The sequence below is a fragment of the Eubalaena glacialis genome, chromosome 2 (assembly GCF_028564815.1).
Source record: "Eubalaena glacialis isolate mEubGla1 chromosome 2, mEubGla1.1.hap2.+ XY, whole genome shotgun sequence".
Taxonomy (NCBI): Eukaryota; Metazoa; Chordata; class Mammalia; order Artiodactyla; family Balaenidae; genus Eubalaena; species Eubalaena glacialis.
The window spans coordinates 806,029-833,406 of NC_083717.1; the positions used below are offsets into that span (position 1 = coordinate 806,029).

Here is a 27,378-nt window from a genome sequence, read left to right on the forward strand (position 1 = left end):
TTATTGTTGGAGGATTTCAAATCCTTCTCTCAACACTGATAGAAAAGCAGCAAGGATATGAAGAACTCAACCACACCAAAAACCAAATTTATAAAGATTTAAGTCATTTAGAGTGTGTTCTCTGACTACAGTGGAATCAAACTAACAATGAATCATGTAATAGAAAAATCTCATGCTAAACAACAAACTTCTAAATAATCATGGATCAAAGAGGAAGTCTCAAGGAAAAAAAATTTTATTGAGGTATAGTTGATTTAAGGGAATTTTAAAAAATAAAACTGAATGAAAACGAAAACAATGATAATATAACACCAAAATGTATGACAGGTAGGTGAAGTTCTGTGAGGGCAATTTATAGCACTAAACACTTACCTTAGAAATGAATCAAACTATCAAATCAAGAGTCTAAGCTGCCACCTTAAGAAACTAGCAAAAGAAGAGCAACATAAACTCAAAACAGGCAGAAGGATGTAAAAATAGATGCATCTCTGAACCGTCAGCGCTACGGTGAGGGCAGGAAAGTGGAGACTGCCTTCCATCTTACCGCTGTCCTGCCCCAGAGAGGTGCTCACTTGTTTCTGAATGTCTTTGTCCAAAAGACAAATTCTCTGTAGATGAATATAAACTTAAGAGAATTCTTTCTTAATATTATTCACCCCTGAAATCACCAAAATTCCTTTCAATGCAAATATAACTAGATTAAATTAAATGTATGATTAAAAAAACTAGAGAAATAAGAGTAAATGAAACTCTAAGTAAAAAGAAAAGAATAAATACCAAAGTGAAGTAGAAAAAAGAAAAATAGAGAAAAATCAATGAAACCAAAAGCAAATTCTTTGAGAGAACGGAGAAAAATGATGGACTTCTAGCCAGATGGATCAAGAAAAAATAAAACACAATGATTAATATCAGGCATGAGAGAGGTAACAATAGCTACAGATTCTACAGTTGTTAAAAAGTTAATAAAAGAATAAACAAGTTTATACCAATCAGTTCAACAACTTAGATGAAAGGGATGCATTCCTTTAAAGAAAACCTAGCAAGCTCCCTCAAGAAGAAACAGATAACCTGCACGGCTCTAGAACTAGTAAGGACATTGAATTTGTAGTTAAAAACCTTCCCACAAAGAACACTCCAGGCACAGATTGCTTCACTGGTGAATTCTACCAAATAGTTAAGACAGAAAGAATAGCAATTCTACACAAACTCTTCCAGAAAATTGAATGGGAGATAAAACTTTCCAACTCTTTCTATAAGGCCAGTATTACTCTGATACCCAAACCAGACAAAGATACTGAAGAAAAGAAAACTACACATTGATAATCTTACACAGATGCAAAACGTCTTAATAAAATCTTAGCAAATTAAATTTTTAAAGTATATAAAAAGGATAATACACTCTGAACAAATGAAGTTTGTCCCAGAAATGTAAGGTTGGTTTATCATTTGAAAATCAATATAATTCACCATGTTAAACTAAAAAAGGAAAAAAAGAACATGATTAATGCAATAGGTACAGAAATATCATTTGATAAAATCCAATATCCAATCCTAATAAAGTTCTCAACAACTTGGAATAGAGGGGAACTTCCTCAACCTTATAAATTTCATCTATGAAAAACCGACAGCTAACAATAATTAGAAACTGAAAGTTTTCCCTTTACCATCAGGAACAAGAAACCACGTCTATTCAGTTCTGTACTGGAGGTTCCAGCTAGTGCATTAAGGAAAGAAAAAGAAATAAAATCACTGAAATTGTAAAGGAAGAGGTAAAATGATCTTTATTTATAGACAATATGATTACCTACATAGAAGACCCTTTGGAATCTACAAACCAGACAAAACTAATAAGTGACTTCAGCAAGGTTTCAACATATAAAATCAATATACAAAAATCAAGTGTATTTTTATATAGTAGCAACAAATAATCAGAAATTGACATTTTAAAACTATTGTTAACAATAGCTCCCAAATAGGAAATATTTACAGATAAGTTTCACAAGAGATGTGTAAGACATGTGCACCGAAAGTTACAAAGCAATGCTGAGAGAAATTAAATAAGATGGAGAGACAAGCTAAGTAATACTAAACAAATGGAGGGACATACTGTGTTCCATGGATTGGAAACCCCAATATTGTGAAGATGTCAGTTCTTAAATTGATCTATAGATTCAACACAATATCAGTCATAATTCCTTCAGGGTTTTATGAAGAAATTGACAAGCTGACTATAAAATTCGAATGGACATGCAAAAGATATAGAATAGCCAGCAACTCCAAAGAATAACAGCAACAGCAGAGGATAGACACTACCTGACCCAAAACTTAATGCAAGTAAGTAGGTAATCAAGACAGTGTGGTTCTGGTATAAAAACAGACAAATAGATCTATGGAACAGAAATACACCCAGATAAATGGGCAACTGTGCAAAGAAAGGACAATTCTTTTTCAACAAATGATGCTGGAACAACTAGATATCTACATGCAAAAGAAAAAAATGATCTCTGATCCATACCTCATATCATGTACAAAAAATATATTAAGGAGGGTCTGAGCAAGATGGCGGAAGAGTAAGACGCGGAGATCACCTTCCTTCCCACAGATACAGTAGAAATACATCTACACGTGGAACTGCTCCTACAGAACACCCACTGAACGCTGGCAGAAGACGTCAGACCTCCCAAAAGGCAAGAAACTCCCCACGTACCTGGGTAGGGCAAAAGAAAAAAGAAATAACAGAGACAAAAGAATAGGGACGGGACCTGCACCAGTGGGAGGGAGCTGTGAAGGAGGAAAGGTTTCCACACACTAGGAGCCCCTTCGTGGGCAGAGACTGCGGGTAGCAGAGGGGGGAGGCTTCGGAGCCACGGAGGAGAGCGTAGTCACAGGGGTGCGGAGGGCAAAGCGGAGAGATTCCCGCACAGAGGATCGGCGCCGAGCAGCACTCACCAGCCCGAGAGGCTTGTCTGCTCAGCCGCCGGGGCGGGCGGGGGCTGGGAGCTGAGGCTCCGGCTTCTGTCGGATCGCAGGGAGAGGACTGGGGTCGGCGGCGTGAACACAGCCTGAAGGGGTTAGCGCACCACAGCTAGCCGGGAGGGAGTCCGGGAAAAAGTCTGCAGCTGCCGAAGAGGCAAGAGACTTTTTCTTGCCTCTTTGTTTCGCGGCGCGCAAGGAGAGGGGATTCAGAGCGCCGCTTAAACGAGCTCCAGAGACGGGCGCGAGCCGTGGCGATCAGCGCGGACCCCAGAGATGGGCATGAGACGCTAAGGCTGCTGCTGCCGCCACCAAGAAGCCTGTGTGCGAGCACAGGTCACTCTCCACACCGCCCCTCCCGGGAGCCTGTGCAGCCCGCCACGGCCAGGCTCCCGTGATCCTGGAACAACTTCCCCGGGAGAGCGCACTACGCGCCTCAGGCTGCTGCAACGTCATGTCGCCTCTGACGCCGCAGGCTCGCCCCGCCTCCTCCGTACCGCCCCGCCTCCTCCGTACCGCCCCGCCTCCTCTGTACCGCTCCCTCCCCCCGGCCTGAGTGAGCCAGAGCCCCCGAATCAGCTGCTCCTTTAACCCCGTTCTGTCTGGGCGGGGAACAGACGCCCTCAGGCGACCTACATGCAGAGGCGGGTCCAAATCCAAAGCTGAACCCTGGGAGCTGTACGAACAAAGAAGAGAAAGGGAAATCTCTCCCAGCAGCCTCAGAAGCAGCAGATTAAATCTCCACAATCAACTTGATGTGCCTGCATCTGTTGAATAACTGAATAGACAACGAATCATCCCAAATTTAGGAGGTGGACTTTGGGAGTAGGATATATTAATTTTTCCCCTTTTCCTTTTTTTGTGAGTGTATATGTGTATGCTTCTGGGTGAGATTTTGTCTGTATAGCTTTGCTCTCACCATTAGTCCTAGGGTTAGGTCCATCCTTTTTTTTTTTTTTTTTTAACTTAAAAAAATTTTTTTCCCTAATAAATGTTTTCTTAATAATTTTTTCCTTATTTTCTATTTTTAAAAAATTAAAAAAATTTTTTAATAAGTTTTTTCATATTTTTTATTTTAAAAAATTGAAAAATTTTTTCTTAATTTTTTTCTTAATAATTTTTTCTTATTTTTTATTATAAAAAATAAATAAATCTATTTTTAAAAATTAAAAAATTTTTTTCTTAATAAATTTATTCTTAATAATTTTTTCTTATTTTTTATTATAATAGCTTTACTTTATTTTATTTTATCCTCTTTCTTTCTTTCTTTCTATTTTTTCTCCCTTTTATTCTGAGCCGTGTGGATGAAAGGCTCTTGGTGCTCCAGCCAGGCATCAGGGCTGTGCCTCTGAGGTGGGAGAGTCAAGTTCAGGACACTGGTCCACAAGAGACCTCCCAGCTCCACGTAATACCAAACAGCGAAAATCTCTCAGAGATCTCCATCTCAACATCAAGACCCAGCTTCACTCAACGACCAGCAAGCTACAGTGCTGGACACCCTATGCCAAACAACTAGCAGACAGGAACACAGCCTCATCCATTAACACAGAGGCTGCCTAAAATCATAATAAGGCCACAGACACCCCAAAACACACCACCAGACGTGGACGTGCCCACCAGAAAGACAAGATCCAACCTCATCCACCAGAACACAGGCACTAGCCCCCTCCACCAGGAAGCCTACACAACCCACGGAACCAACCTTAGCCACTGGGGACAGATACCAAAAACAACGGGAACTACGAACCTGCAGCCTGTGAAAGGGAGACCCCAAACACAGTAAGATAAGAAAATGAGAAGACAAAAAAACACACAGCAGGTGAAGGAGCAGGGTCAAAACACACCAGACCTAACAAATGAAGAGGAAATAGGCAGTCTACCCGAAAAAGAATTCAGAATAATGATAGTAAAGATCATCCAAAATCTTGGAAATAGAATGGAGAAAGTACAAGAAACGTTTAACAAGGACCTAGAAGAACTAAAGAGCAAACAAACAGAGATGAACAACACAATAAAAGAAATGAAAAATTCTCTAGAAGGGATCAATAGCAGAATAACTGAGGCAGAAGGACGGATAAGTGACCTGGAAGATAAAATAGTGGAAGTAACTACTGCAGAGCAGAATAAAGAAAAAAGAATGAAAAGAATTGAGGACAGTCTCACAGACCTCTGGGACAACATTAAACGTACCAACATTCAAATTATAGGGGTCCCAGAAGAAGAAGAGAAAAAGAAAGGGACTGAGAAAATATTTGAAGAGATTATAGTTGAAAACTTCCCTAATATGGGAAAGGAAATAGTTAATCAAGTCCAGGAAGCACAGAGAGTCCCATACAGGATAAATCCAAGGAGAAACATGCCAAGACACATATTAATCAAACTATCAAAAATTAAATACAAAGAACAAATATTAAAAGCAGCAAGGGAAAAACAACAAGTAACACATAAGGGAATCCCCATAAGGTTAACAGCTGATCTTTCAGCAGAAACTCTGCAAGCCAGAAGGGAGTGGCAGGACATATTTAAAGTGATCAAAGAGAAAAACCTACAACCAAGATTACTCTACCCAGCAAAGATCTCATTCAGATTTGACGTAGAAATTAAAAGCTTTACAGACAAGCAAAAGGTAAGAGAATTCAGCACCACCAAACCAGCTCTACAACAAATGCTAAAGGAACTTCTCTAGGCAGGAAGCACAAGAGAAGGAAAAGATCTACAATAATAAACCCAAAACAATTAAGAAAATGGTAATAGGAACATACATAACGATAATTACCTTAAATATAAATGGATTAAATGCTCCAACCAAAAGACATAGACTGGATGAATGGATACAAAAACAAGACCCGTATATATGCTGTCTACAAGAGACCCACTTCAGACCTAGGGACACATACAGACTGAAAGTGAGGGGATGGAAAAAGATATTCCATGCAAATGGAAATCAAAAGAAAGCTGGAGTAGCAATTCTCATATCAGACAAAATAGACTTTAAAATAAAGACTATTACAAGAGACAAAGAAGGACACTATATAATGATCAAGGGATCGATCCAAGAGGAAGGTATAACAAATGTAAATATTTATGCACCCAACATAGGAGCACCTCAATACATAAGGCAAATACTAACAGCCATAAAAGGGGAAATCGACAGTAACACAATCATAGTAGGGGACTTTAACACCCCACTTTCACCAATGGACAGATCATCCAAAATGAAAATAAATAAGGAAACACAAGCTTTAAATGATACATTAAACAGGATGGACTTAATTGATATTTATAGGACATTCCACCCAAAAACAACAGAATACACATTTTTCTCAAGTGCTCATGGAACATCCTCCAGGATAGATCATATCTTGGGTCACAAATCAAGCCTTGGTAAATTTAAAAAAATTGAAATCGTATCAAGTATCTTTTCCGACCAGAACGCTATGAGACTAGATATCAATTACAGGAAAAGATCTGTAAAAAATACAAACACATGGAGGCTACACAATACACTACTTAATAACGAAGTGATCACTGAAGAAATCAAAGGGGAAATCAAAAAATACCTAGAAACAAATGACAATGGAGACACGACGACCCAAAACCTATGGGATGCAGCAAAAGCAGTTCTAAGAGGGAAGTTTATAGCAATACAAGCCTACATCAAGAAACAGGAAACATCTCGAATAAACAACCTAACCTTGCACCTAAAGCAATTAGAGAAAGAAGAACAAAAAAACCCCAAAGCTAGCAGAAGGAAAGAAATCATAAAGATCAGATCAGAAATAAATGAAAAAGAAATGAAGGAAACAATAGCAAAAATCAATGAAACTAAAAGCTGGTTCTTTGAGAAGATAAACAAAATTGATAAACCATTAGCCAGACTCATCAAGAGAAAAAGGGAGAAGACTCAAATCAATAGAATTAGAAATGAAAAAGGAGAAGTAACCACTGACACTGCAGAAATACAAACGATCATGAGAGATTACTACAAGCAACTCTATGCCAATAAAACGGACAATCTGGAAGAAATGGACAGATTCTTAGAAATGCACAACCTGCCGAGACTGAACCAGGAAGAAATAGAAAATATGAACAGACCAATCACAAGCACTGAAATTGAAACTGTGATTAAAAATCTTCCAACACACAAAAGCCCAGGACCAGATGGCTTCACAGGCGAATTCTATCAAACATTTAGAGAAGAGCTAACACCTATCCTTCTCAAACTCTTCCAAAATATTGCAGAGGGAGGAACACTCCCCAACTCATTCTACGAGGCCACCATCACCCTGATACCAAAACCAGACAAAGATGTCACAAAGAAAGAAAACTACAGGCCAATATCACTGATGAACATAGATGCAAAAATCCTCAACAAAATACTAGCAAACAGAATCCAACAGCACAGTAAAAGGATTATACACCATGATCAAGTGGGGTTTATTCCAGGAATGCAAGGATTCTTCAATATACGCAAATCAATCAACGTGATACATCATATTAACAAATTGAAGGAGAAAAACCATATGATCATCTCAATAGATGCAGAGAAAGCTTTCGACAAAATTCAACACCCATTTATGATAAAAGTCCTGCAGAAAGTAGGCATAGAGGGAACTTTCCTCAACATAATAAAGGCCATATATGACAAACCCACCGCCAACATTGTCCTCAATGGTGAAAAACTGAAACCATTTCCACTAAGATCAGGAACAAGACAAGGTTGCCCACTCTCACCACTATTATTCAACATAGTTTTGGAAGTGTTAGCCACAGCAATCAGAGAAGAAAAAGAAATAAAAGGAATCCAAATCAGAAAAGAAGAAGTAAAGCTGTCACTGTTTGCAGATGACATGATACTATACATAGAGAATCCTAAAGATGCTACCAGAAAACTACTAGAGCTAATCAATGAATTTGGTAAAGTAGCAGGATACAAAATTAATGCATAGAAATCTCTTGCATTCCTATATACTAATGATGAAAAATCTGAAAGTGAAATTAAGAAAACACTCCCGTTTACCATTGCAACAAAAAGAATAAAATATCTAGGAATAAACCTACCTAAGGAGACAAAAGACCTGTATGCAGAAAATTATAAGACACTGATGAAAGAAATTAAAGATGATACAAATAGATGGAGAGATATACCATGTTCTTGGATTGGAAGAATCAACATTGTGAAAATGACTCTGCTACCCAAAGCAATCTACAGATTCAATGCAATCCCTATCAAACTACCACTGGCATTTTTCACAGAACTAGAACAAAAAATTTCACAATTTGTATGGAAACACAAAAGACCCCGAATAGCCAAAGCAATCTTGAGAACGAAAAATGGAGCTGGAGGAATCAGGCTCCCTGACTTCAGACTATATTACAAAGCTACAGTAATCAAGACAGTTTGGTACTGGCACCAAAACAGAAATATAGATCAATGGAACAGGATAGAAAGCCCAGAGATAAGCCCACGCACATATGGTCACCTTATCTTTGATAAAGGAGGCAAGCATATACAGTGGCGAAAAGACAGCCTCTTCAATAAGTGGTGCTGGGAAAATTGGACAGGTACATGTAAAAGTATGAAATTAGAACACTCCCTGACACCATACACAAAAATAAACTCAAAATGGATTAAAGACCTAAGTGTAAGGCCAGACACTATCAAACTCTTAGAGGAAAACATAGGCAGAACACTCTATGACATAAATCACAGCAAGATCCTTTTTGACCCACCTCCTAGAGAAATGGAAATAAAAACACAAATAAACAAATGGGACCTAATGAAACTTAAAAGCTTTTGCACAGCAAAGGAAACCATAAACAAGACCAAAAGACAACCCTCAGAATGGGAGAAAATATTTGCAAATGAAGCAACTGACAAAGGATTAATCTCCAAGATTTACAAGCAGCTCATGCAGCTCAATAACAAAAAAACAAACAACCCAATCCAAAAATGGGCAGAAGACCTAAATAGACATTTCTCCAAAGAAGATATACAGATTGCCAACAGACACATGAAAGAATGCTCAACATCATTAATCATTAGAGAAATGCAAATCAAAACTACAATGAGGTATCATCTCACACCGGTCAGAATGGCCATCATTAAAAAATCTAGAAACAATAAATGCTGGAGAGGGTGTGGAGAAAAGGGAACACTCTTGCACTGTTGGTGGGAATGTAAATTGATACAGCCACTATGGAGAACAGTATGGAGGTTCCTTAAAAAACTAAAAATAGAACTACCATACGACCCAGCAATCCCACTACTGGGCGTATACCCTGAGAAAACCATAATTCAGAAAGAGTCATGTACCAAAATATTCATTGCAGCTCTGTTTACAATAGCTAGGACATGGAAGCAACCTAGGTGTCCATCATCAGATGAATGGATAAAGAAGATGTGGCACATATATACAATGGAATATTACTCAGCCATATAAAGAAATGAAATGGAGGTATTTGTAATGAGGTGGATGGAGTTAGAGTCTGTCATACAGCGTGAAGTAAGTCAGAAAGAGAAAAACAAATACAGTATGCTAACACATATATATGGAATCTAAGGGAAAAAAAAAAAAGTCATGAAGAACCTAGTGGCAAGACGGGAATAAAGACACAGACCTACTAGAGAATGGACTTGAGGATATGGGGAGGGGGAGGGGTGAGATGTGACAGGGTGAGAGAGTGTCATGGACATATATACACTACCAAATGTAAAATAGATAGCTAGTGGGAAGCAGCCGCATAGCACAGGGAGATCAGCTCGGTGCTTTGTGACCACCTAGAGGGGTGGGATAGGGAGGGTGGGAGGGAGGGAGATGCAAGAGGGAAGAGATATGGGAACATATGTATATGTATAACTGATTCACTTTGTTATAAAGCAGAAACTAACACACCATTGTAAAGCAATTATACTTCAATAAAGATGTTTTAAAAAAAAAAATATTATATTGGATCATAGGCCTAAATGTAAAACCTAACATTTAAAATCTTCTATAAAAAAGCACTGGAGAAAATCTTTGTAACACTGGGTTTGGTAAAGCTTTATTAGATACAACACTATAAAAGAATAATAAGTTGGACTTCATCAAAATTGAGGACATTTGCTCTTTGAAAGACTCTTTTTGGAGAATGAAATAACAAGCTACAAACTGGAAGAAAATATTTATTTACAAATCCTATATCTGAAAGAATATATAAGTCTATATGTATGTATGTATGTATGTATATCTCACAACTCAGTAATAAGAAACCAAACAACCCAATAAAAAATGGGCAAAGATCTGAATATACACTTTACCACTTAAGATATATAAATGGCAAATAAGCATATGAAAGGATGCATTCAAGTAATGCAAATTAAAACTCAGTGAGATATCCCTACACACCTATTAGAACATCTAAAATAAAGGATGGACCGTACCACTTATTGATGATTTTGTGGCACAGCTGTCAATCTCATGCACTGCCAGAGCGGATGGAGATGGTTATAATCCCTTTGGAAAGCAGTTTACCGATTGCTTAAAAAGTTAAACATATAACCACCGTATAACCTTGCCATTTCAGTCTGAGGTTTTACCCAAGAGAAATGAAAGCATGTGGTCTGTAAAAATAAACACCCCAAAACAAAACATTAAAAACATAAGAGCTTAAATTTTAAAGATTTGTACAATGTTTGGAAGACAAAGTAAAGGAGTATTTGCAGAAAGTGTGGTGGGGAGTATGAGAGAAAAGAAATTCAACGGATCAGTCTCAGAGGCCCCAAGATCCAACTAGAAGTTTCAAAAAGAGAACAAAAAGATCAGAGAGGAAAAAAATGATTAAAGATACAATACAAAAATATTTTTCCAGTTCTGAAGGACATATGTCATCATTAATGAAAAACAAACAAAAACCAGCACCAACCATATCATCATGAAAATTACAGAACATCAGGGATAAGAGAAAATCCTAAAGCCTCATTATATGGGAAAAGCCAAAACAAACAGGTCACATAGGAAAAATGCCTTTAAAATTCTAAGTAAAAATTATTTTCGAACTGTCATTATAGAAATAACAACTGAGAGAGAAGAATAAAGATATTTTCAAACATGCTAACCCTCAGTTTTTTTCCCTCCTATGTGCCTCTTTTGCTCAGGAAGCACTACCAAAATGATGGGGTGGACCAAGAAAAAGAAAACTGATGAGAAGGGCACTTCCTCAACAAGATAAAGGCCATGTATGGAAAGCCCACAGCTAACATCATATTCAGTAGCAAAAGCCTGAAAGCATTTCCCCTAAGATCAGGAGTAAGACAAGGAATCTACTTTCGCCACTTCTATTCAACATAGTCCTGAAAGTTCTAGCCATGGAATTTGGCAAGAAAGAGAAATTTAAAACATCCAAATTGGAATGGAAAAAGTAAACTATCTCTGGTCACAGGTGACTTGATCTTATATGTAGAAAAACCTAAAGATTCAAAAGAAACGGAATTAAATAAATTCAGCAAAGTTGCAGGATTCAATTTTGAACTTCACATTCAAAAATCAAATCTGGGCTTCCCTGGTGGCGCAGTGGTTGAGAATCTGCCTGCCAATGCAGGGGACACGGGTTCGAGCCCTGGTCTGGGAAGATCCCACATGCCGCGGAGCAACTGGGCCCGTGAGCCATAATTACTGAGCCTGCGCGTCTGGAGCCTGTGATCCGCAACAAGAGAGGCCGCGATAGTGAGAGGCCCGTGCACCGCGATGAAGAGTGGCCCCCGCTTGCCGCAACTAGAGAAAGCCCTCGCACAGAAACGAAGACCCAGCACAGCCATAAATAAAAATAAATAAATAAATAAATAAAAATTAAAAAAAAAAAAAAAAAATCAAATCTGATTGTAACACTCAAAAATCGGTTGTATTTCTATACACTAGCAGTGGACAGTCAAAAATGAAATGAAGAAAACAATTCCATTTACAATAGCATCAGAGCGAATAAAATACTTAGGAATAATTTAACCAAGGAGGCAAAAGACTTGTTATACACGGAAAACTATAAAACATTGCTGAAAGAAGTTAAAGAAGACAAAAACAAATGGAAAAACTTTCCATGTTCATGGATTAGAAGATAATATTGTTAAGATGACAGCGCTATACAAAGCAATCTACAGATTCAATACAATCCCTATCAAAATCTCAATGGTGTTTTTTGCGGAAATGGTAAAACCAAGCCTAAAATTCATATAGAAAATCAAGGGACCCCAAATAACCAAAACAGTCTTGAAAAAACAAGGACAAAGTTTGAGGACTCACTTTGATTTTAAAACTAGTACAAAGCTATAGTAATCAAAACAGTATGGGACTGGTATACAGATAGACATACAGACTGATGGAATAGAATTGAGAGCCCAAGAATAAACCTTGAAATCTATGGTCAGTTGATTTTTAACAAGGATGACAAGACCATTCAGTGGGGAAAGAACAGTGTCTTCAACAAATGGTGCTGGGAAAACTGAACATCCATGTACAAAGGAATGAAGGTTGTCCCTTACACCATCTACAAAACCTAACTCAAGATGAATCAAAGACCTAAACTCTAGAGGACTAAAACTAAAAAATGCTTAGTGGAAAACTTAAGGGCAAATCTTTATTACCTTGGATTTAGCAATGGTTCCTTAAATATGATACCAAAAGCACAGGTAACAATAGAAAAAATATATTAATTAGACTTTATCAAAATTTAAAATGTTTGTATACCAAAGGACACTATCAAGATGAGTAAAAAGATAACCCATAGAATAGGGGGAAATATTTGCAAATCTTCTATCTGATAAGGAATTAATATCCCCAATATATAAAGAACTCTAGCTCAACAACAAGACAATTTAATTTTTTAAATTGACAAAGGACTTGAACAGACATTTCTTCAAAGAAGATACACAAATGACCAATAAGCACATGAAAATATGCTTAACATCACTAATTATTAGGGAAATGCAAATCAAAAACCACAATGCAACACCATGTTCACACTTATTAGGATGTCTATAATAAACACAAACATACACAGAAAATATCAAGTGTTGGTGAGGATGTGAAGAAACTGGAATCTTCATACATTGCACTGGGAATGTAAAATGGTTCAGCTGTTGTGGTAACAGCTTGGAAGTTCCTCCAAAAGTTAAACGTAGAATTACCCCCATATGACCCAGAAATGCCACCCCGACGTGTACACCCAATAGAAAACAGGGACTCAAACAGATATTTGTACACCAATATTCATAATATTTTTCAAAATAACCAAAGGTGGAAAAACCCAGTGTCCATCAATAGATGAACAGATAAACAAAATTTGGTATATACATATATGGAATATCATTCAGCCATAGAAAGGAATGAAGTTCGGATACAGGCACGTCACGGATGAACCTTGAAAACATTACGGTACGTGAAATATGCCAAAACAAAAGGACAAAATATTGTATGAGTCCACTTACATGAAATACGTAGAATAGGTAAATTCATGGAGACAGAAAGTAGATTAGTGGTTACCAAGAGCTGGGGGAGGAGGAGTGAAGAGTTATTGCTCAGTTTCAGATGATGAAAAAGATTTGGAAACAGTAGTAATGGTTGCACAACCTTGCGAATGTACTTCATGCCACTGAATGATACACTTAAAATGGTTAACATGGCAAATTTTATATTTTATGTATATATGTACTTTATGACAATAACAGCAGTGCAACAACAACGGAAAACTGGGGTTCAGGAAACAAGTGATCAAACAGCAGGAAACAAAAAGAATTCACAAAATGATGACAAAGTGCCAGGATAAGAGCGACAGCAGTCTGACAAGAAAACGTTCCACAAGCAACAGCATCAGGAAGACAATGGACCTGATCCGTGAGCTCTGTGGGCTCCGTGGAATTGCCTCGGCCTGAGGATCAGCCCCGAGCATAAGTGAACCACACTAGTGTTCCTTGCATATCGGTTCTTACGTACATCAGCTTCAACCAAAATTTTATTTCACAAAATATTATACTGACTGATTTCTTTGTCCAGCACTATTTCACAAACCATGGGAGACACAAAAGCACAGTTCTTATACACACGCAGTTGACACACTTATTAAGACAATCCAACTAGGTAGTAGTCATGGGATTCCCAGAAAGGATAAAAATAATCAAAACATCTAGGCTTCATTAACAGACCTGAGTCCCTTGTTCTTAGTGTAATTAATTCAAAACGGAAAATGAAAAAGTCCCCTTTAGAAAGCACTTTGAAATATTACACCTGTCACCTAAGGAAAACCAGAAACATTCTTAAATTGCTACATTTACAGTATTTATTACTTTATATTGTGGAAAACACTCTAATAATTGAAAGTACTGTCCAAAACAAGGCAGAATTACTCTCTAATTTTTTATGCTATAGAAAGTTGTAGCCAAAAGTATAATGCTATGAGAGTTCAAAAGAGACTGTAAAACTTACCTGTTGAGACATATTTTCAGAAAATTTTGCTGATTTTTCTCTTAAAAGTGTGACAAGGTCTTTATAAATTTCTCCTTTTCTCTCATAATTAATTTCCCCCTCATCATCTGTTTTGCCCTTTGGAAGAAAAAGTTTGGTGCTATAATTAATGGATGAGCGATATAAGAACCTGATCAATACGTCACAACCCAAGCACAAGCATTGTTTTCTTCTCTAAAGGATCCATGAGGTAGTCTTTATACACGAAATGTACAGGCACCCCCTTTCCTCTTAATGTTACCTATTCATTCATTCATTCATTCATTCGTTCAGTCATTCGTTCAGCAAGCCTTTACCAAGTGCCCCCTAGATGCACAGGGCACGCTGCTATCCAGCAGAGACCTGAAAGCTCCCTTCCCACTTCTCTCCTGTGAAAATGCATTATGACTTCAAGAGCTTTTGATGAAGTCACAGAAGGCCTCGAGGTTAGAATGTCACCACACAAAAGGCTGTGTTTCTGTTGGTCTCACCCTACCCCTGCTGTGTGTGGAGCACGATTGCCATAGGCTCGTTTTCTAGGGGTGGGACCTCTCTGTGACCATCTGTCCCTCCACCCTCAGCCTCTGTCTCTCCTCTTATCTCTCTCCTTTCCTACTCCTATTACTCTTCCTTCACCCTATGTGTGTGTTTGCACATATATATACACATAAAAACTGTAGTGTTACATGTATAACTGTATATATATGTAAAACATACAGATACATGTAAACTGTAGTGTGTTACACATTTTCTTATAACGACGGAACAGCTTCAGTTCCTTGTCTTTCTTTAAACTGAGAGGAACACTCAGATGTTTCCATATCAAATAAAGTTGTATGTGTGTCAACAGCCTTTTACAGAAACAAAGGCTCCTCGCCCCACTCTGGAAGGCCCAAGAGAAGCATTCCTTTTTTTTTCTAAGCTCTTATTTTCCCCTTAGAGATTTCGTTTTTCTAAAGCATCAAAGCAAACCGAAAGCAAATCATAGTTAGGTTGTCTGGCTCCTCTGTGCAGAAATAAGCCCAGGACCACGCTGATGGGACAAGCACGAAAGGCGGGTCGCAAGACAAGCCCCGCCGCAGAGAACACGGCCGCATGTCGAGAGCAGAGCCAGGCCAAGACCCGCGATAGATGGGTCCCCATTAAGGATCTGGACCCTCCCTGCATAATTCTGCTGCGAGCCCCAGTTTTACATGGAAGACAGCAAGAGCCGGGTTTTCAGAGGAGGAAGCTGAGCTCCTTCCAGCCAAGTTCAGTCAGCAGACGTGAGGCTCAGTGTCAAGGTTTTAATCCAGAAGGCCATGTGCCGCCTCTCTCGGGTCGAGGCCCACCGCCCACACTCTGCTTTGCGACCCTCGGGCCGGAAGCCTGCAAAGCTGTGTTTCTCCACTGCCAGGCTGGCTGAGTCTCGGGCAGCAGGGTGGGAGAGGCCTGCAGGGGAGGAGGCCGGTGGGGGGAGGCCAGCGGGGAGGCTGGTGGAGGGAGGCTGGGGGGGGGCGGCCGGCGGGGGGAGGCCGGGGGGGGGAGGCCAGCAGGGAGGCTGGACGAGGCAGGAGGCACATGCTCCCTCCCACGTGCTGTCAGAGCCACCTAGCAACGGCCCCTCACCGCGCAGTGGCAGTTGCTCCCAGTAGCCACAGTTGGTTCTAATTTCCTCTGGAAGAACCCAGAGGCCCAGAACCAGGCTCCCCACGACCCCTCAGAAATCCCACTAACAGCCGCCCCGGGCCCATCCTCAGCGGCCCAGGCCAGGCTCTGCCCCTGCACTAACGGCGCTGCTCACTCGTCAGGGCTCCGGGGCCGGTTTCATGGAGACACCTGGGCTCCGAGGGGACCAGCACGGCCTGGCGGTGACCATTCTCCAGACGCGTGAACCCCAGTTCTGCGGCGGAGCCCCGCCCGCGCAAGCAGGGGCCACTCCCCAGGGGTCTGAGTCCCAGTCTGCGCGGGCCCTGCCCGGAGCCGCTGAGGCCCCAGCTCAGGGGGCACGTCCTCCGGGCGCCCGCATTTGGGTCCCCTGCCTGCTCTTCCGTCTGTCCCCTCAACTCTTACAACTGCCTCCGCATTACCTCGGTGCTCCTTTATCGACTTGTCTTTCCTTAAACACTTGTGTCATTAATCAGCAAACTGATTATGTTAAAGAGGCAGTACTTAGATAGTGGAACGGGTCCCTTTGAAGGCCATTTCCTAGAATACTGACTTAAGAACCTGCAAGGGGACACAGAGACAGCAAACACACAGCAAAGGGATCTGCATGAATCCCACAGAACATACTTCATTTTTCTGTGGTTTTGGGATTCAATCCTGGAGACATGCCTGCGCTTACAGAGACCAAAGTCAATACGGTTTTTAAAAAATTACTTACACCATTTAAAAACACTCCTTCTTTGCTACAAGTAATGCACAAAGTTTCAGCATCGTGTGGTTTCACCAGCACGTAACAAATTTCCCCTTGAATTTGTCTCCAAGGTGGGGCTCGACATCCATTTGAAAATTCGTAATCTGAAACCAATTATCAATCAATTAAAAGGAGCTCCTTAACCTCAACTTGTAAAATAGGTTGGCTTCAAAAAAATAGGATTGAAATTTTAAGTTTTCATTTCTTAAATATTTAATGTAGCTACTGAAGCATTTTGAAAATATAATTATGAAAATATATATAATATAAAATGAACCTGAGGTGTACTCGATAGATTCCAAGACTGTCTGTTCTCCCTTTCCTGAGAAGCGTTTAAGCAGCTCTACATCATTCTTAACAGTCCCTGGATTTAATCGTATTTCTCTGAAATAAATGTTTAGAAATTCATTTTAAATACTTTAAAACAGAATCTACAGAAAACAACATGAAAACATTTCACTATATCAGGGGGAATATCTTTTTTTGTAATTAAAATATCCGTTAAATTATACAACAACAAAATTACGGTGAATTTTAACCAGGTTACAGTCTTATAACTGTCAAAACATCAAAGAATCAGTGATTCATGTTGAATGCAACATTAAATATACTCATTTCAATATTCACTTCATTTCTTAATGATAATACCAAAGTACTAGAAAAGACTAGACAAATGAACAAGTTTTAAACTTGATAAACTCTACATGATAATTGCATTATAATTTTTAAATTTATCTAATAGTTTAGGAGACTTTGAAAATAACAAGACCACTTAATGTCTTCAGAATTAGATGTAACTCCACTACAATGTTTTAGCCATGTTAACTGAAAATTGTACTGTTTAGAATTAGAAACCTTCGTGCAATAACTAAAATTTTATTCCAAAAAATGTAATGTTAAATCAATAGCAACCACTTCCAAACTTTATTTTTCTTGTGTCTTTTCCCTAAAGCTCTGAAAGTACTTTTTATAACCAATTTTTAGAGGTTTCTTTTTGAAAAAAAAGACTCACAAGGAAACATTTTTCAGAGAACGACTGAGTAGGTGCAGATCCAGCTGCTTGAGTAGCAGGGCAATCTTCGTCTTAATTTCACCTTCAGGATCATCATCTTTGGTAATTTTATCAAGAATAGTTAATACAGAAGAGTCTTCATTTATTTCATTTATCATATTATAATCCAAGCCCAGGATTTTTGCTATGGGATTTCTGTTTGCTGACCAAAAAAGTAAATTAAAAAAAAATTATCCTCTTGTCTTCTATTGCAAGAACCATAAAGACTATCAAATCCTTTGGAGCCCACTCAAATGTGTTTCTTTCATTAACCTTTCTCTGATTGACCCAATTTGAATTAATCTCTACTTCTCAGATTTTACTGTACTTAGGAACTTTCTCACACCTCTTGAGATGTTTACCTTGTACTGTAATATCATCTCTATATGCTATCACCCTAATAGGACAGAAGCTAAGAGGTCTATTTTTTTTTAAGTTGACTGTGGGGCATTGTTCAGAATAGGCATTCAATCAATACATTCAGAATTGATTTGAAGATAGAGAAATACTGGTCTCCTTAGAAGAATGCTCACTAGAACTGTGTGTGTGTGTGTGTGTGTGTGTGTATACCAGTGAACAGTATTCACAAATGCTTTCTCTCCAAAATAGCATGTTCTTCTCAGTCTACCGATCTACTGCCAATCTTTTCCACCTGTTTGAACTGCTTATATTTTCAATGTCTTTTGACATTAGTTGGGAAAACAAATCTAACCAGTATTTACATACATGCCAAAATCATAGTGCAAATTTTAAATACCAACTTGTGATCAAGGCTGAAAGTTGAACCTAGAGATGTTGAAAACAGAATTTAATAAAGGCCAAAAAACTATATGGTTGAAAATGAGGGAGAAAGGAGCAAAACCGTGTTTAGAAAGGAGGAATTCAACTCAGATGAAAATATATATGCATTTGGATGGGTTGGGGGATGCCTATGGGACTAATTCAGAAAGCTTGACCTGATGGAAAGGAAGAGAAGCACAGCGATGGCACTAACTTTCCCACAGGAAGCAGACTATCAGCAGGAAAGTCGTGGGGGGAGCAAGGGAAGGAGGCCCGGGAACCAACCACTTAGAGAGCATCTCCACTCCACCTTACAGCTGTCGTCTCTAAAGATTATGAAGAAAGATACTAGGTGAATTCTGGGGAAAGACACAAAGCTGACTTCCAAGTTGCCAGGTACCATGCAATTTGGACCAAAAACTAAGAGCTGTACCTAGAACTCTTACAGAAAGGGCAAAATGCAGCAAAGGATACATATTTAGCCAGATTGGGTGCACAACACTCTATGTATTAAGTTGACGTATTAAGTTGAATTTAATGAACAGCCATGCGTCTATTGACTCTTCTTAAATTCACTTTTATTCTCAAGATTTCATCCCTCTCAGAAAAGTAGCTTTGATGTACAGGGAGAGCAGTCAAGATGTAAAAAGAAGCTGCTGTTCTAAGGTTCACATCTTAAAAAAAAAAGGACTAACTTTCCACCTCACAGCCACGGACAGTGGCAAAGAATGATGACAGATGAGGGACCTTATGCCTGGGACCCACTGGTCACACGATTCCAAAGAAGCAGAACACATATATGACATAATTACCTATTGTCAGGTATTTCTACTTGTAAGAAATACTTAGAGCCCAATGATAGCAGGTGATCAATCACATTCTTTTTTGCATGTTAGATGATTAGACAACAATAAGAACATTACATAACTTTAGTGAAGAGGAAAAATACTTCCCACTGAATGAATGTAACTATTCACAGAAAGCTGTGTATTTCCACAATGGAAAGGGCTGAGACAAAAGGAAAGTGAGATTATTATGGGCTGTATGCTAAAGGAAGAGGCTGCATTCATTTTAAAGGAAACAAATCACCATCCATCACAGCAGAATGCAAAAGGAGAGGGTGGATTCTGGTGCTGGCCCTGGACATCTGTTTTTTCCCCGGACGTGAACCTTAAAGGCGTCAGGTCTTTCCAGGAGCTAAGAAGGCTCTCTTTAAACCACATACTAAAATTAGACATCTCGAAGCTTACTAATGGTAAAGCATTAGGCTTTTCATTTAAAGTAGAAATCTGGTATGAGCATAACATTTCAGCCAAAATAAATTAATGACATTTTTATGAAGTTGAACATAGTACTTTTTACCTTTTAGGTTAGAGAACTTTTTTCAAGAGACTGTAACAAATGATTCCCTCCCCTGCCCCCAAGATTAAGTTTCTGAAAGTTCAAATCACAGATTGCAGTGTAAACATCACCTTTAATACATGCTTGTGCTTCCTTCAGCTTTTTATTTTTGGCAATATATAACACACGTGACAGCTGCCCAAAGCTCCTAATTTTAATCTGTGGTACAGAGAGAAATAGCAAAGGCTGTCCATTTTTATCAGCTTCTTCTGACTTGACTGTTGTTTCACTGAAAAATGAAAAAAAAAAATTTTTTTTTTTTGAAAGCTTAAGGTTAACCTGGATGTCAGTAGAAGTTAAGTTTAAGACATTTCAACAAATTATATCCATGTCTCATGATAAAGCACAGAGAATATAAATACGTCTTGTTAGAAGCTCATCTATTTTCCCACTTTCATCCACACTCAGGCCCTTAAATCCCCAGACTTATTAGCAACATGATATACCCAGGAAGAAAATTTTTAAACAATTTCTTGAATACCTATGTGAACTCAATCACAGTTTTTGGTTTTGTTTTTCTAATAATGCATTGGACATGTTTTTAAAAATCACTGGTTCTACAGAACCTTTCATGTTTTGTGGATTTCTAATGTTATTTAATTTATAAAATTTTTATACCACAGTAATTAGTGGTTAGGAATTTTCTTGGCTACTCTGTTTATGAGCAAAAAAGCTATGAAAAAAGACAAACTAGATCCCCTCAATGGATTATTTTCCCACTGCAAACCTCCAATTTGGTTTACTTTAGGATAACAAGCAATTTTTCTAACTAGGCTTTTTCCTGATCAGAAATTATTAGCTCTCCTAGATTGGTGTTTCTGCCCATTTTAACTTTTTCAGGTTGGCATTTCTAAAAGACTAAGATGTTTCTATGGCAGTGATATATCTCTAGATTTCTACCACTTACAACATTACCTAAACTGCCTAGCTTTTCACTGCATACTGATATCTCTGGCAAAACTGTCCACATCTTAAGACCTGATATTTTAAATTGTAACACAGATAAATAGCTGTGAAATGTTGACACTCAGACAAGCTACTACTATTTCATAAATGAAGGAGCAAAATGTTTTGAGACTTGCCAGGAACGTGCATCATTTACACAACGTACACCTTCCCAGGAATAAAGCTTTTGGAAGAGCGCCCCAAGGATCGACGAGCTTTCTTAGAGGTCTGCTCTGGGGCTGGCCGCTGGTGCTGAGCGGATGAGAAAAGGATGAAGTCACAGGCAGACTGAATGCCCACAGGACCAAGCTCCTGAGCCTGAGAAGGCGAAACTCCTGGGGAGACCAGGAGGACAGCAGGGCACAGGACATTCTCATTGCTCCCGCCAGCGGAAGCCTGCAGCTGAACAGAGAGCAGCAGGAAGTAAAACGCCAGGAATGGAGAGGACTGTTGAAAAGCAGCCTCCCGTTTCAGGCTCACGGTCTGTCGGCCCTGAGGAAAGAGCTCTTTGGAAGAAAACTGCTGTAGCCACCTTGGTAAGGTTAAGAAGAACGAAAGAAAGAATAAATGAAATCCACCGACCTGATCAAGAGACTTTTAAACTGGAACTGCAGGAGGGAGATAAAAATACTCAGCTTATGCTATAGAGAGAGCAGGAAAAAAGGTCTGATTCATTTAATCCCCAGTGTCAGGTTCCATGTCCAGAACATAGTAATTACTCCACAAATAAGGCTATAGTTGAGAAGCTATTTAGTAATGCTCAGGGATGACAAAGAGTTCAATAACAGAACTTTGGGCCACTGACCTTAATACTGTGACTTCTCATTTGAGGACAATGGTAATTGTTAAGAAGTTTCTCCCTTATATTAAGCAAAATGCACCACTCTCCCTCTGCCACCCCACAGATTTTACAGATTTAAATATCAGAAGGGATTTTGTCTCTATCTGAGATCACAAAATCAAGGCCTAGTGGCATCTGGCAGTTCATATGAGTGGAAAGACCAGGCACAAAGCAACAGCAAACGTTGGGAGTGTGGTGACCTGGAGAACACATCCTCTAGGGAAAGAAAATTCAAATTTAAAAATTAGATAGTGTGTTGGCCAAACAAAATAGCCTCAGATTTCACCGGAGCGCCTCCGGTTTTCTGAGATTTCTGAGATTCACAGAGGTTAAGCGACTTGCCCCAAACCTACAACCAATCAATAAAAAACGTGCAACTGAAGATATTAAACTCTAGAAGCAATTCACTGGCTTACCTGACAACATAACCTGATCCAAAGGCTGAGGGGTCCAAATTGGTTTTCCATTCCAGTGGTTCTACAAAAACATAGTTTGCCTCTTGGGGATGTTTATAGATAAAACTCTCCACAAACACAATAATTTCCTTCAGTATCGCCTCATTGAGAGGGGTAGTTTCCAGGGCCCTAGCCCGGTGCCCTGCAGCCGTCCACTGCGCGGACCTTGTCAGTGCCGCGCCCATGGGATCCCACGATGCTCAGACCCGAGCTCAGCGCGCACACTGCGTCAAGGCAGAGAGAGAGAGACGATAGCATCCACCTTTCCCCCGGAACAGTTCTCATTTTCAAGATTTTAAGCTAGCACTTACCCAACCCGCATTCTGCTTATTCATCTTAGAGGTGGATTTTTTAAATTATCCAGTAGCTCTTCAATTCAATAAAATAGCTAACTTTCCCTGAACCAGCGCTAAGTGAAACTGACGAGGACGTAAGGATTTTCCAACATCTGCCTGCCCTGGAATGAATAACTTCTTTCTCATTTTCCTGGGCCTAAGAGAGAGAATTCAAATAGCTGGGCAGAAATTGGAAACAGCGAAGTCCAAGAGCGGAACAAAAAGAATCGGAGGAGGTTGGCATCAAGGCCTTTGGTTTGCAGCTCTGCTGGGGCCAGAGGTGAAGGGAGCGATGCTCTTTTGAGCTGGATCACACATTGTTTAGAATCATGCTATTAAACTGACTTCTGTTATTCTTCGTCATCATCATACATCTGCATCGGTGCAATGATGCGCATATTGACCCTATTAATCGAAATATTTGAGCAGTTCAAATTCCATACTCCCTGCCCATATATCCTGCCCAGAATATTTTATTGTAATTCATAACTTTCTTAAGAGCAAATGTGAGAACAAATGAGAATCTCTTTAGCCTGTTTGTCTAGATTACCAAAAGAGTCTAGCATTAAAATGTAAAACAGAAATTGAAATAAATTTTACTTTAGCTAAATAGAAATTCTCCTTTAAAAGAAGATATTTGAAAAGATAACATTATCTGTAAACTTAAATAAGAGCCAAGCTAATAAATAAGTTCTGACATTAATACATAATGGACATTTAAGACTTTTTTTTCAGATAATCTATACTTGTTTATTTTCTCATTTGTAATAACACTGATCATTAAAACCTTTCTTCTGGAATATTAGAAGAATGGTTAAAAAAGTTAAATAAAGAATGTAATTAGCTTCCCCCTCGACCCACCATTATTAAAAAAGCTCAGTACCAATATTCTACAGAAATGATTTGGAGATGTTACTTTCCATCCTGTATTAAATCTTGAAATACAGTAACAGGGACATCTAGATCAGAGGTCCTCAAATGGGCAGTACTGGCTGCTGAGAAGCAGAGGAGAAGCCCTGTACAGATGTTTCATTATCAAAATGATAAGAATGGAACGTTGTTAGCGTTTAGTGATGAGGACCAAGAATGCCAGATGTCCTGCAATGCGCAGGACAGTCCCCCAGAAGGAAGAATTATGCGGCCATCTCCAGCATCTAGTACGTAAACGCTTCAGTTAATTAATACCTGAGCCTACAACCTATCACTATTTTACAAATAATCGTGAAGGATTTTTTCACAGTTTTAATATGCACTGAATCTTCCAGAATTGAAACTATTATATAAATCAAAGGACAGTTGTATATACTTCATTTTACACAGAACTTCACCAAGAGGTCAGCAGTTTGTAAAATCATGTCATTGACTGAAATGTTAGTCACACAATTTAAGTTTCAGTGACACGTCTGTATTTGGAGCTACTGCATACACAGTAATTCTATGTAAGGCTGGAGCAACTGATTACTTCATTATATATTCTGAGCATATATATATATATATATATATATATATATATATATCTGAGCATTTACATACTGATATTTTATTACAATTATCTTCCTTTTATTTTATAGTTAGAGCACCATTGAGATTTAAAACTATGATTTTGATTTCAGAAGAGTAAAGTGGGCATTACAAACTACTTGTTATAAAAAGCAAGTATTGGGTCAGATAAGGTTGAGAACAACATATATATACACATACATATGTACATAAATATATCTGAAAAAGTGCTAGTGAAATAAAATGTATACCAAAAAATGTACGAATTTGTTGTGTGCAGTCGTTTTAGTATTTCAGTGTTTTGTTTCTACTGCTAGATTCTGAACACATAAGCAGGTACTGATGTTTATGTGTGACACTCCTGAGTTTCCCAGTATTACGAGAATAAGTGCAAATAGATTTATCTTATATGGAAAGGCTCAGGAGGATAGTTCTATTTGTTTTTAATCTTAAGTACAAACTTGTTTTGGTTTATAAAGCTGTATTGTATGCATCATTGCCTTCTTGCACCTTTTAAAAGAAAAATGTGAAATTACGTAAGGCTGTGGCAGTCAACATGCCATAGAGTAACTTCCTGGAAGACACTTACAAAGGAGCTACGACAGGCAAAAAGTTCTTTTCATCATGACACATTTTTCTAGGAATGTGTGTAACATATTTGACTCTATTCAAATTGTTTTTCTGAGTCTAATAAACCAGGAGCTGCAGCAATGGACAGGCTTGACTTAAGGAGGCCTAAGAAAATCTTTGGGGGCCTATGAGCATCCAGAAGGCAAGTACAATATTATTTAAATATTATTCGAAAAATAAAAAGTGGAACAAAATCCCAAAGAAGAGAAGACCATGTATAAAAGACCTTTAAAAAAAAAGACTTTGGGGCTTCCCTGGTGGCGCAGTGGTTGAGAATCTGCCTGCCAATGCAGGGGACACGGGTTCGAGCCCTGGTCTGGGAAGATCCCACATGCCGCGGAGCAACTAGGCCCGTGAGCCACAGCTACTGAGCCTGCGCGTCTGGAGCCTGTGCTCCGCAACAAGAGAGGCCGCGATAGTGAGAGGCCCGCGCACCGCGATGAAGAGTGGCCCCCACTCACCGCAACTAGAGAGAGCCCTCGCACAGAAACGAAGACCCAACACAGCCAAAAATAAATAAATAAATAAAATATTTAAAAGACACAGATAACAAAACTTATAAAAAAAAAAAAATGACTTTGGAGGCCCAACTGAGTTTTTAAAAGAAAAAATAGGTAGTCTTGTATTTTTTTCTTCTTAAGTATGAGAAATTTCTAATGGCCTCTTAATTTACCAAGAGAACCAAAGTTACAGCATTTATTCCACTAATTCCAGTGATGTTCCAAAATGGTCAGTATAACTCGGGTGAAAGTTCAAAAACTAACATTTTTTATCAAGACAGGCTGATGGGACGTTTCCACCCAGTACCAATCCATGAGTTCTTCGGGCCCGAGAAACACGGTTACAATGAACACATGTGCATACAAAGTACATATCTTTGAATTAATTGAAGATTTTAAAGTTTAACAATGACAGGGAAAGAAGTTTCAGTGCATGTGTTTGTTGCTATAAATTGAGCATCACGTTACACTCATGTTCTCTACTCATCCAATGGATACAACAATTTGTTTTTCTTTTTTAAGGGTCCGTTGCAAGCCTCCAGGATCATTAATAAAATGAAACCCATTCGTGAATAATTTCTGTAACACTTGAGCAGAAGCAAAACCAAATTCTTTATGAGACTACAGGAATAAAAGCGACCACCCTAAGATCCAGAACCGTGGCTGCGGAAGCGGGTTAGGAGACAGTGCCTACACTGGCATCCCGAGAACGAGGAAGCTAGGCGGTGAGACCTACAGAAAAATCAGTTTCCGAACTGCCCGGAACCAAGCCTTGAATCCAGGCAAACTCAGCCCGTGTGAAGACACGCGATGACGGCACCTAAGCGGCCCCCTGAGGGGCGGAACGCGCTGGAGCGGGAGGCTGGCTTCCCGGGCTGAGCGGGGAGGGGAGGCGGGAGGGCGGCAGCGAGCACGGCGCCGGGACGGAGGCAGAGCTGCAAAGGCGGAGGGGGAAGGGACAGGGGACGGGAGACACTGGTGCGGCCCGGGCGGGCGCGCGGGGCGCGGCGGTGGAGCCGGAGGCCCGGCCCGGGCAGGAGCAGGGTGTCCGCGGGGAGGCAGGGCGGGACGGGCGCGGGAGAGACACGGGGAGGGGGCGCATCTGGGGCCCGAGGGGAGAAGGGGAAGCCGGAGAGAGGGCCAGAAGCGGGGCCCGAGCGCGACTCCCGTTTCTCCACCCACGCGGACGGCGGCAAAGACGCCGGCGCCCGCAGGCCGCACTCACCCGCAGCGCCCGGCTCGGCGCCCGCACGACGCCCCACGCTCCACGCTCCGCCCGCGCGCCCGCCGGTTGCTAGGACGCCGGGTAAACAAGGCGCCGGGCCGCGCGCACCGCGTCCCGCCCCCAGCCCGCCCGCGCGCCCCCGCCCGCGCCTCCCTGGAAACACGCTGGGTCCTCCTCCTCCCCCTCCCCCTCCTACCCCTCCTCCTCCCCCTCTTCTCCCCCTCCCCTCCTACCCCTCCTCCTCCCCCTCCCCCTCCTCCCCTCCTCCTCCCCCTCCCCCTCCTACCCCTCCTCCTCCCGCTCTCCCTCCTCCCCCTCCTCCTCCCCCTCCCCCTCCTCCCCCTCCCCCTCCTACCCCTCCTCCTCGAGGGCGAGTCCCCGCTCAGGCCACCAGGTAGGAAACGTTCACCTTCCCTAAGGCACAGTGGGAGGTTTTAGCAGAAACTTCATGGTAGAACCGATAGCAAATGGAAAATAGTCGTTAGAAACACCGTTTTGCTTCCCCACAGGCTTCCAGACAGGAGTCCTGTAGCGTTCCAGGAGGGCTTCTGTGTACCTGAAAGCTTCACTGGGTTCTCAAAAATAGCACAAGGCCTCTCACAGGATATTTGAGGTGCACATTTTTCTCTCCAGAAAGCAAATAAGGTAGAATTTTCGAACACTCACTGGAAAAGCAGAAACTGCTCTTGGATACTCTAGTTCAGAGAACTGGAATGAAGTCAGAACACTTTCCCGTGTTTTTAAATGCCTTTTTTTTTTAACGTTTGTGTGTTAAGATGACCTTGATCCCACCAGTAGACACTCTACCAACAAGAGACCAACCTTGAAAAGCCAGAGGGGAATGAGGGAGTGGGAAAAAAGAAAATATTTGGT

At 40.1% G+C, this 27,378-nt stretch overlaps 1 protein-coding gene across 2 annotated transcripts in view; it reads right to left on the minus strand.

Annotated features, from left to right (window-relative positions):
- The window catches only part of ODAD2 (outer dynein arm docking complex subunit 2), a 180,707-nt gene extending 154,129 nt beyond the window's left edge, over positions 1-26,578 (minus strand). Inside the window, exons 1-7 of one of the 2 annotated variants that reach the window (XM_061181520.1) lie at positions 26,506-26,578; positions 22,277-22,539; positions 20,146-20,303; positions 17,855-18,056; positions 17,120-17,226; positions 16,810-16,946; positions 14,427-14,543 (exon numbers count right to left, since the gene is read on the minus strand). In XM_061181520.1, coding sequence (XP_061037503.1) covers positions 14,427-14,543; positions 16,810-16,946; positions 17,120-17,226; positions 17,855-18,056; positions 20,146-20,303; positions 22,277-22,500 — 945 coding nt within the window. In that variant the 5' untranslated portion in view covers positions 22,501-22,539; positions 26,506-26,578. The remainder of the gene's footprint in view (positions 1-14,426; positions 14,544-16,809; positions 16,947-17,119; positions 17,227-17,854; positions 18,057-20,145; positions 20,304-22,276; positions 22,540-26,505) is intronic. The other variant, XM_061181521.1, reaches the window with a different exon arrangement.
- Between the last annotated feature and the right edge of the window lie 800 nt (positions 26,579-27,378).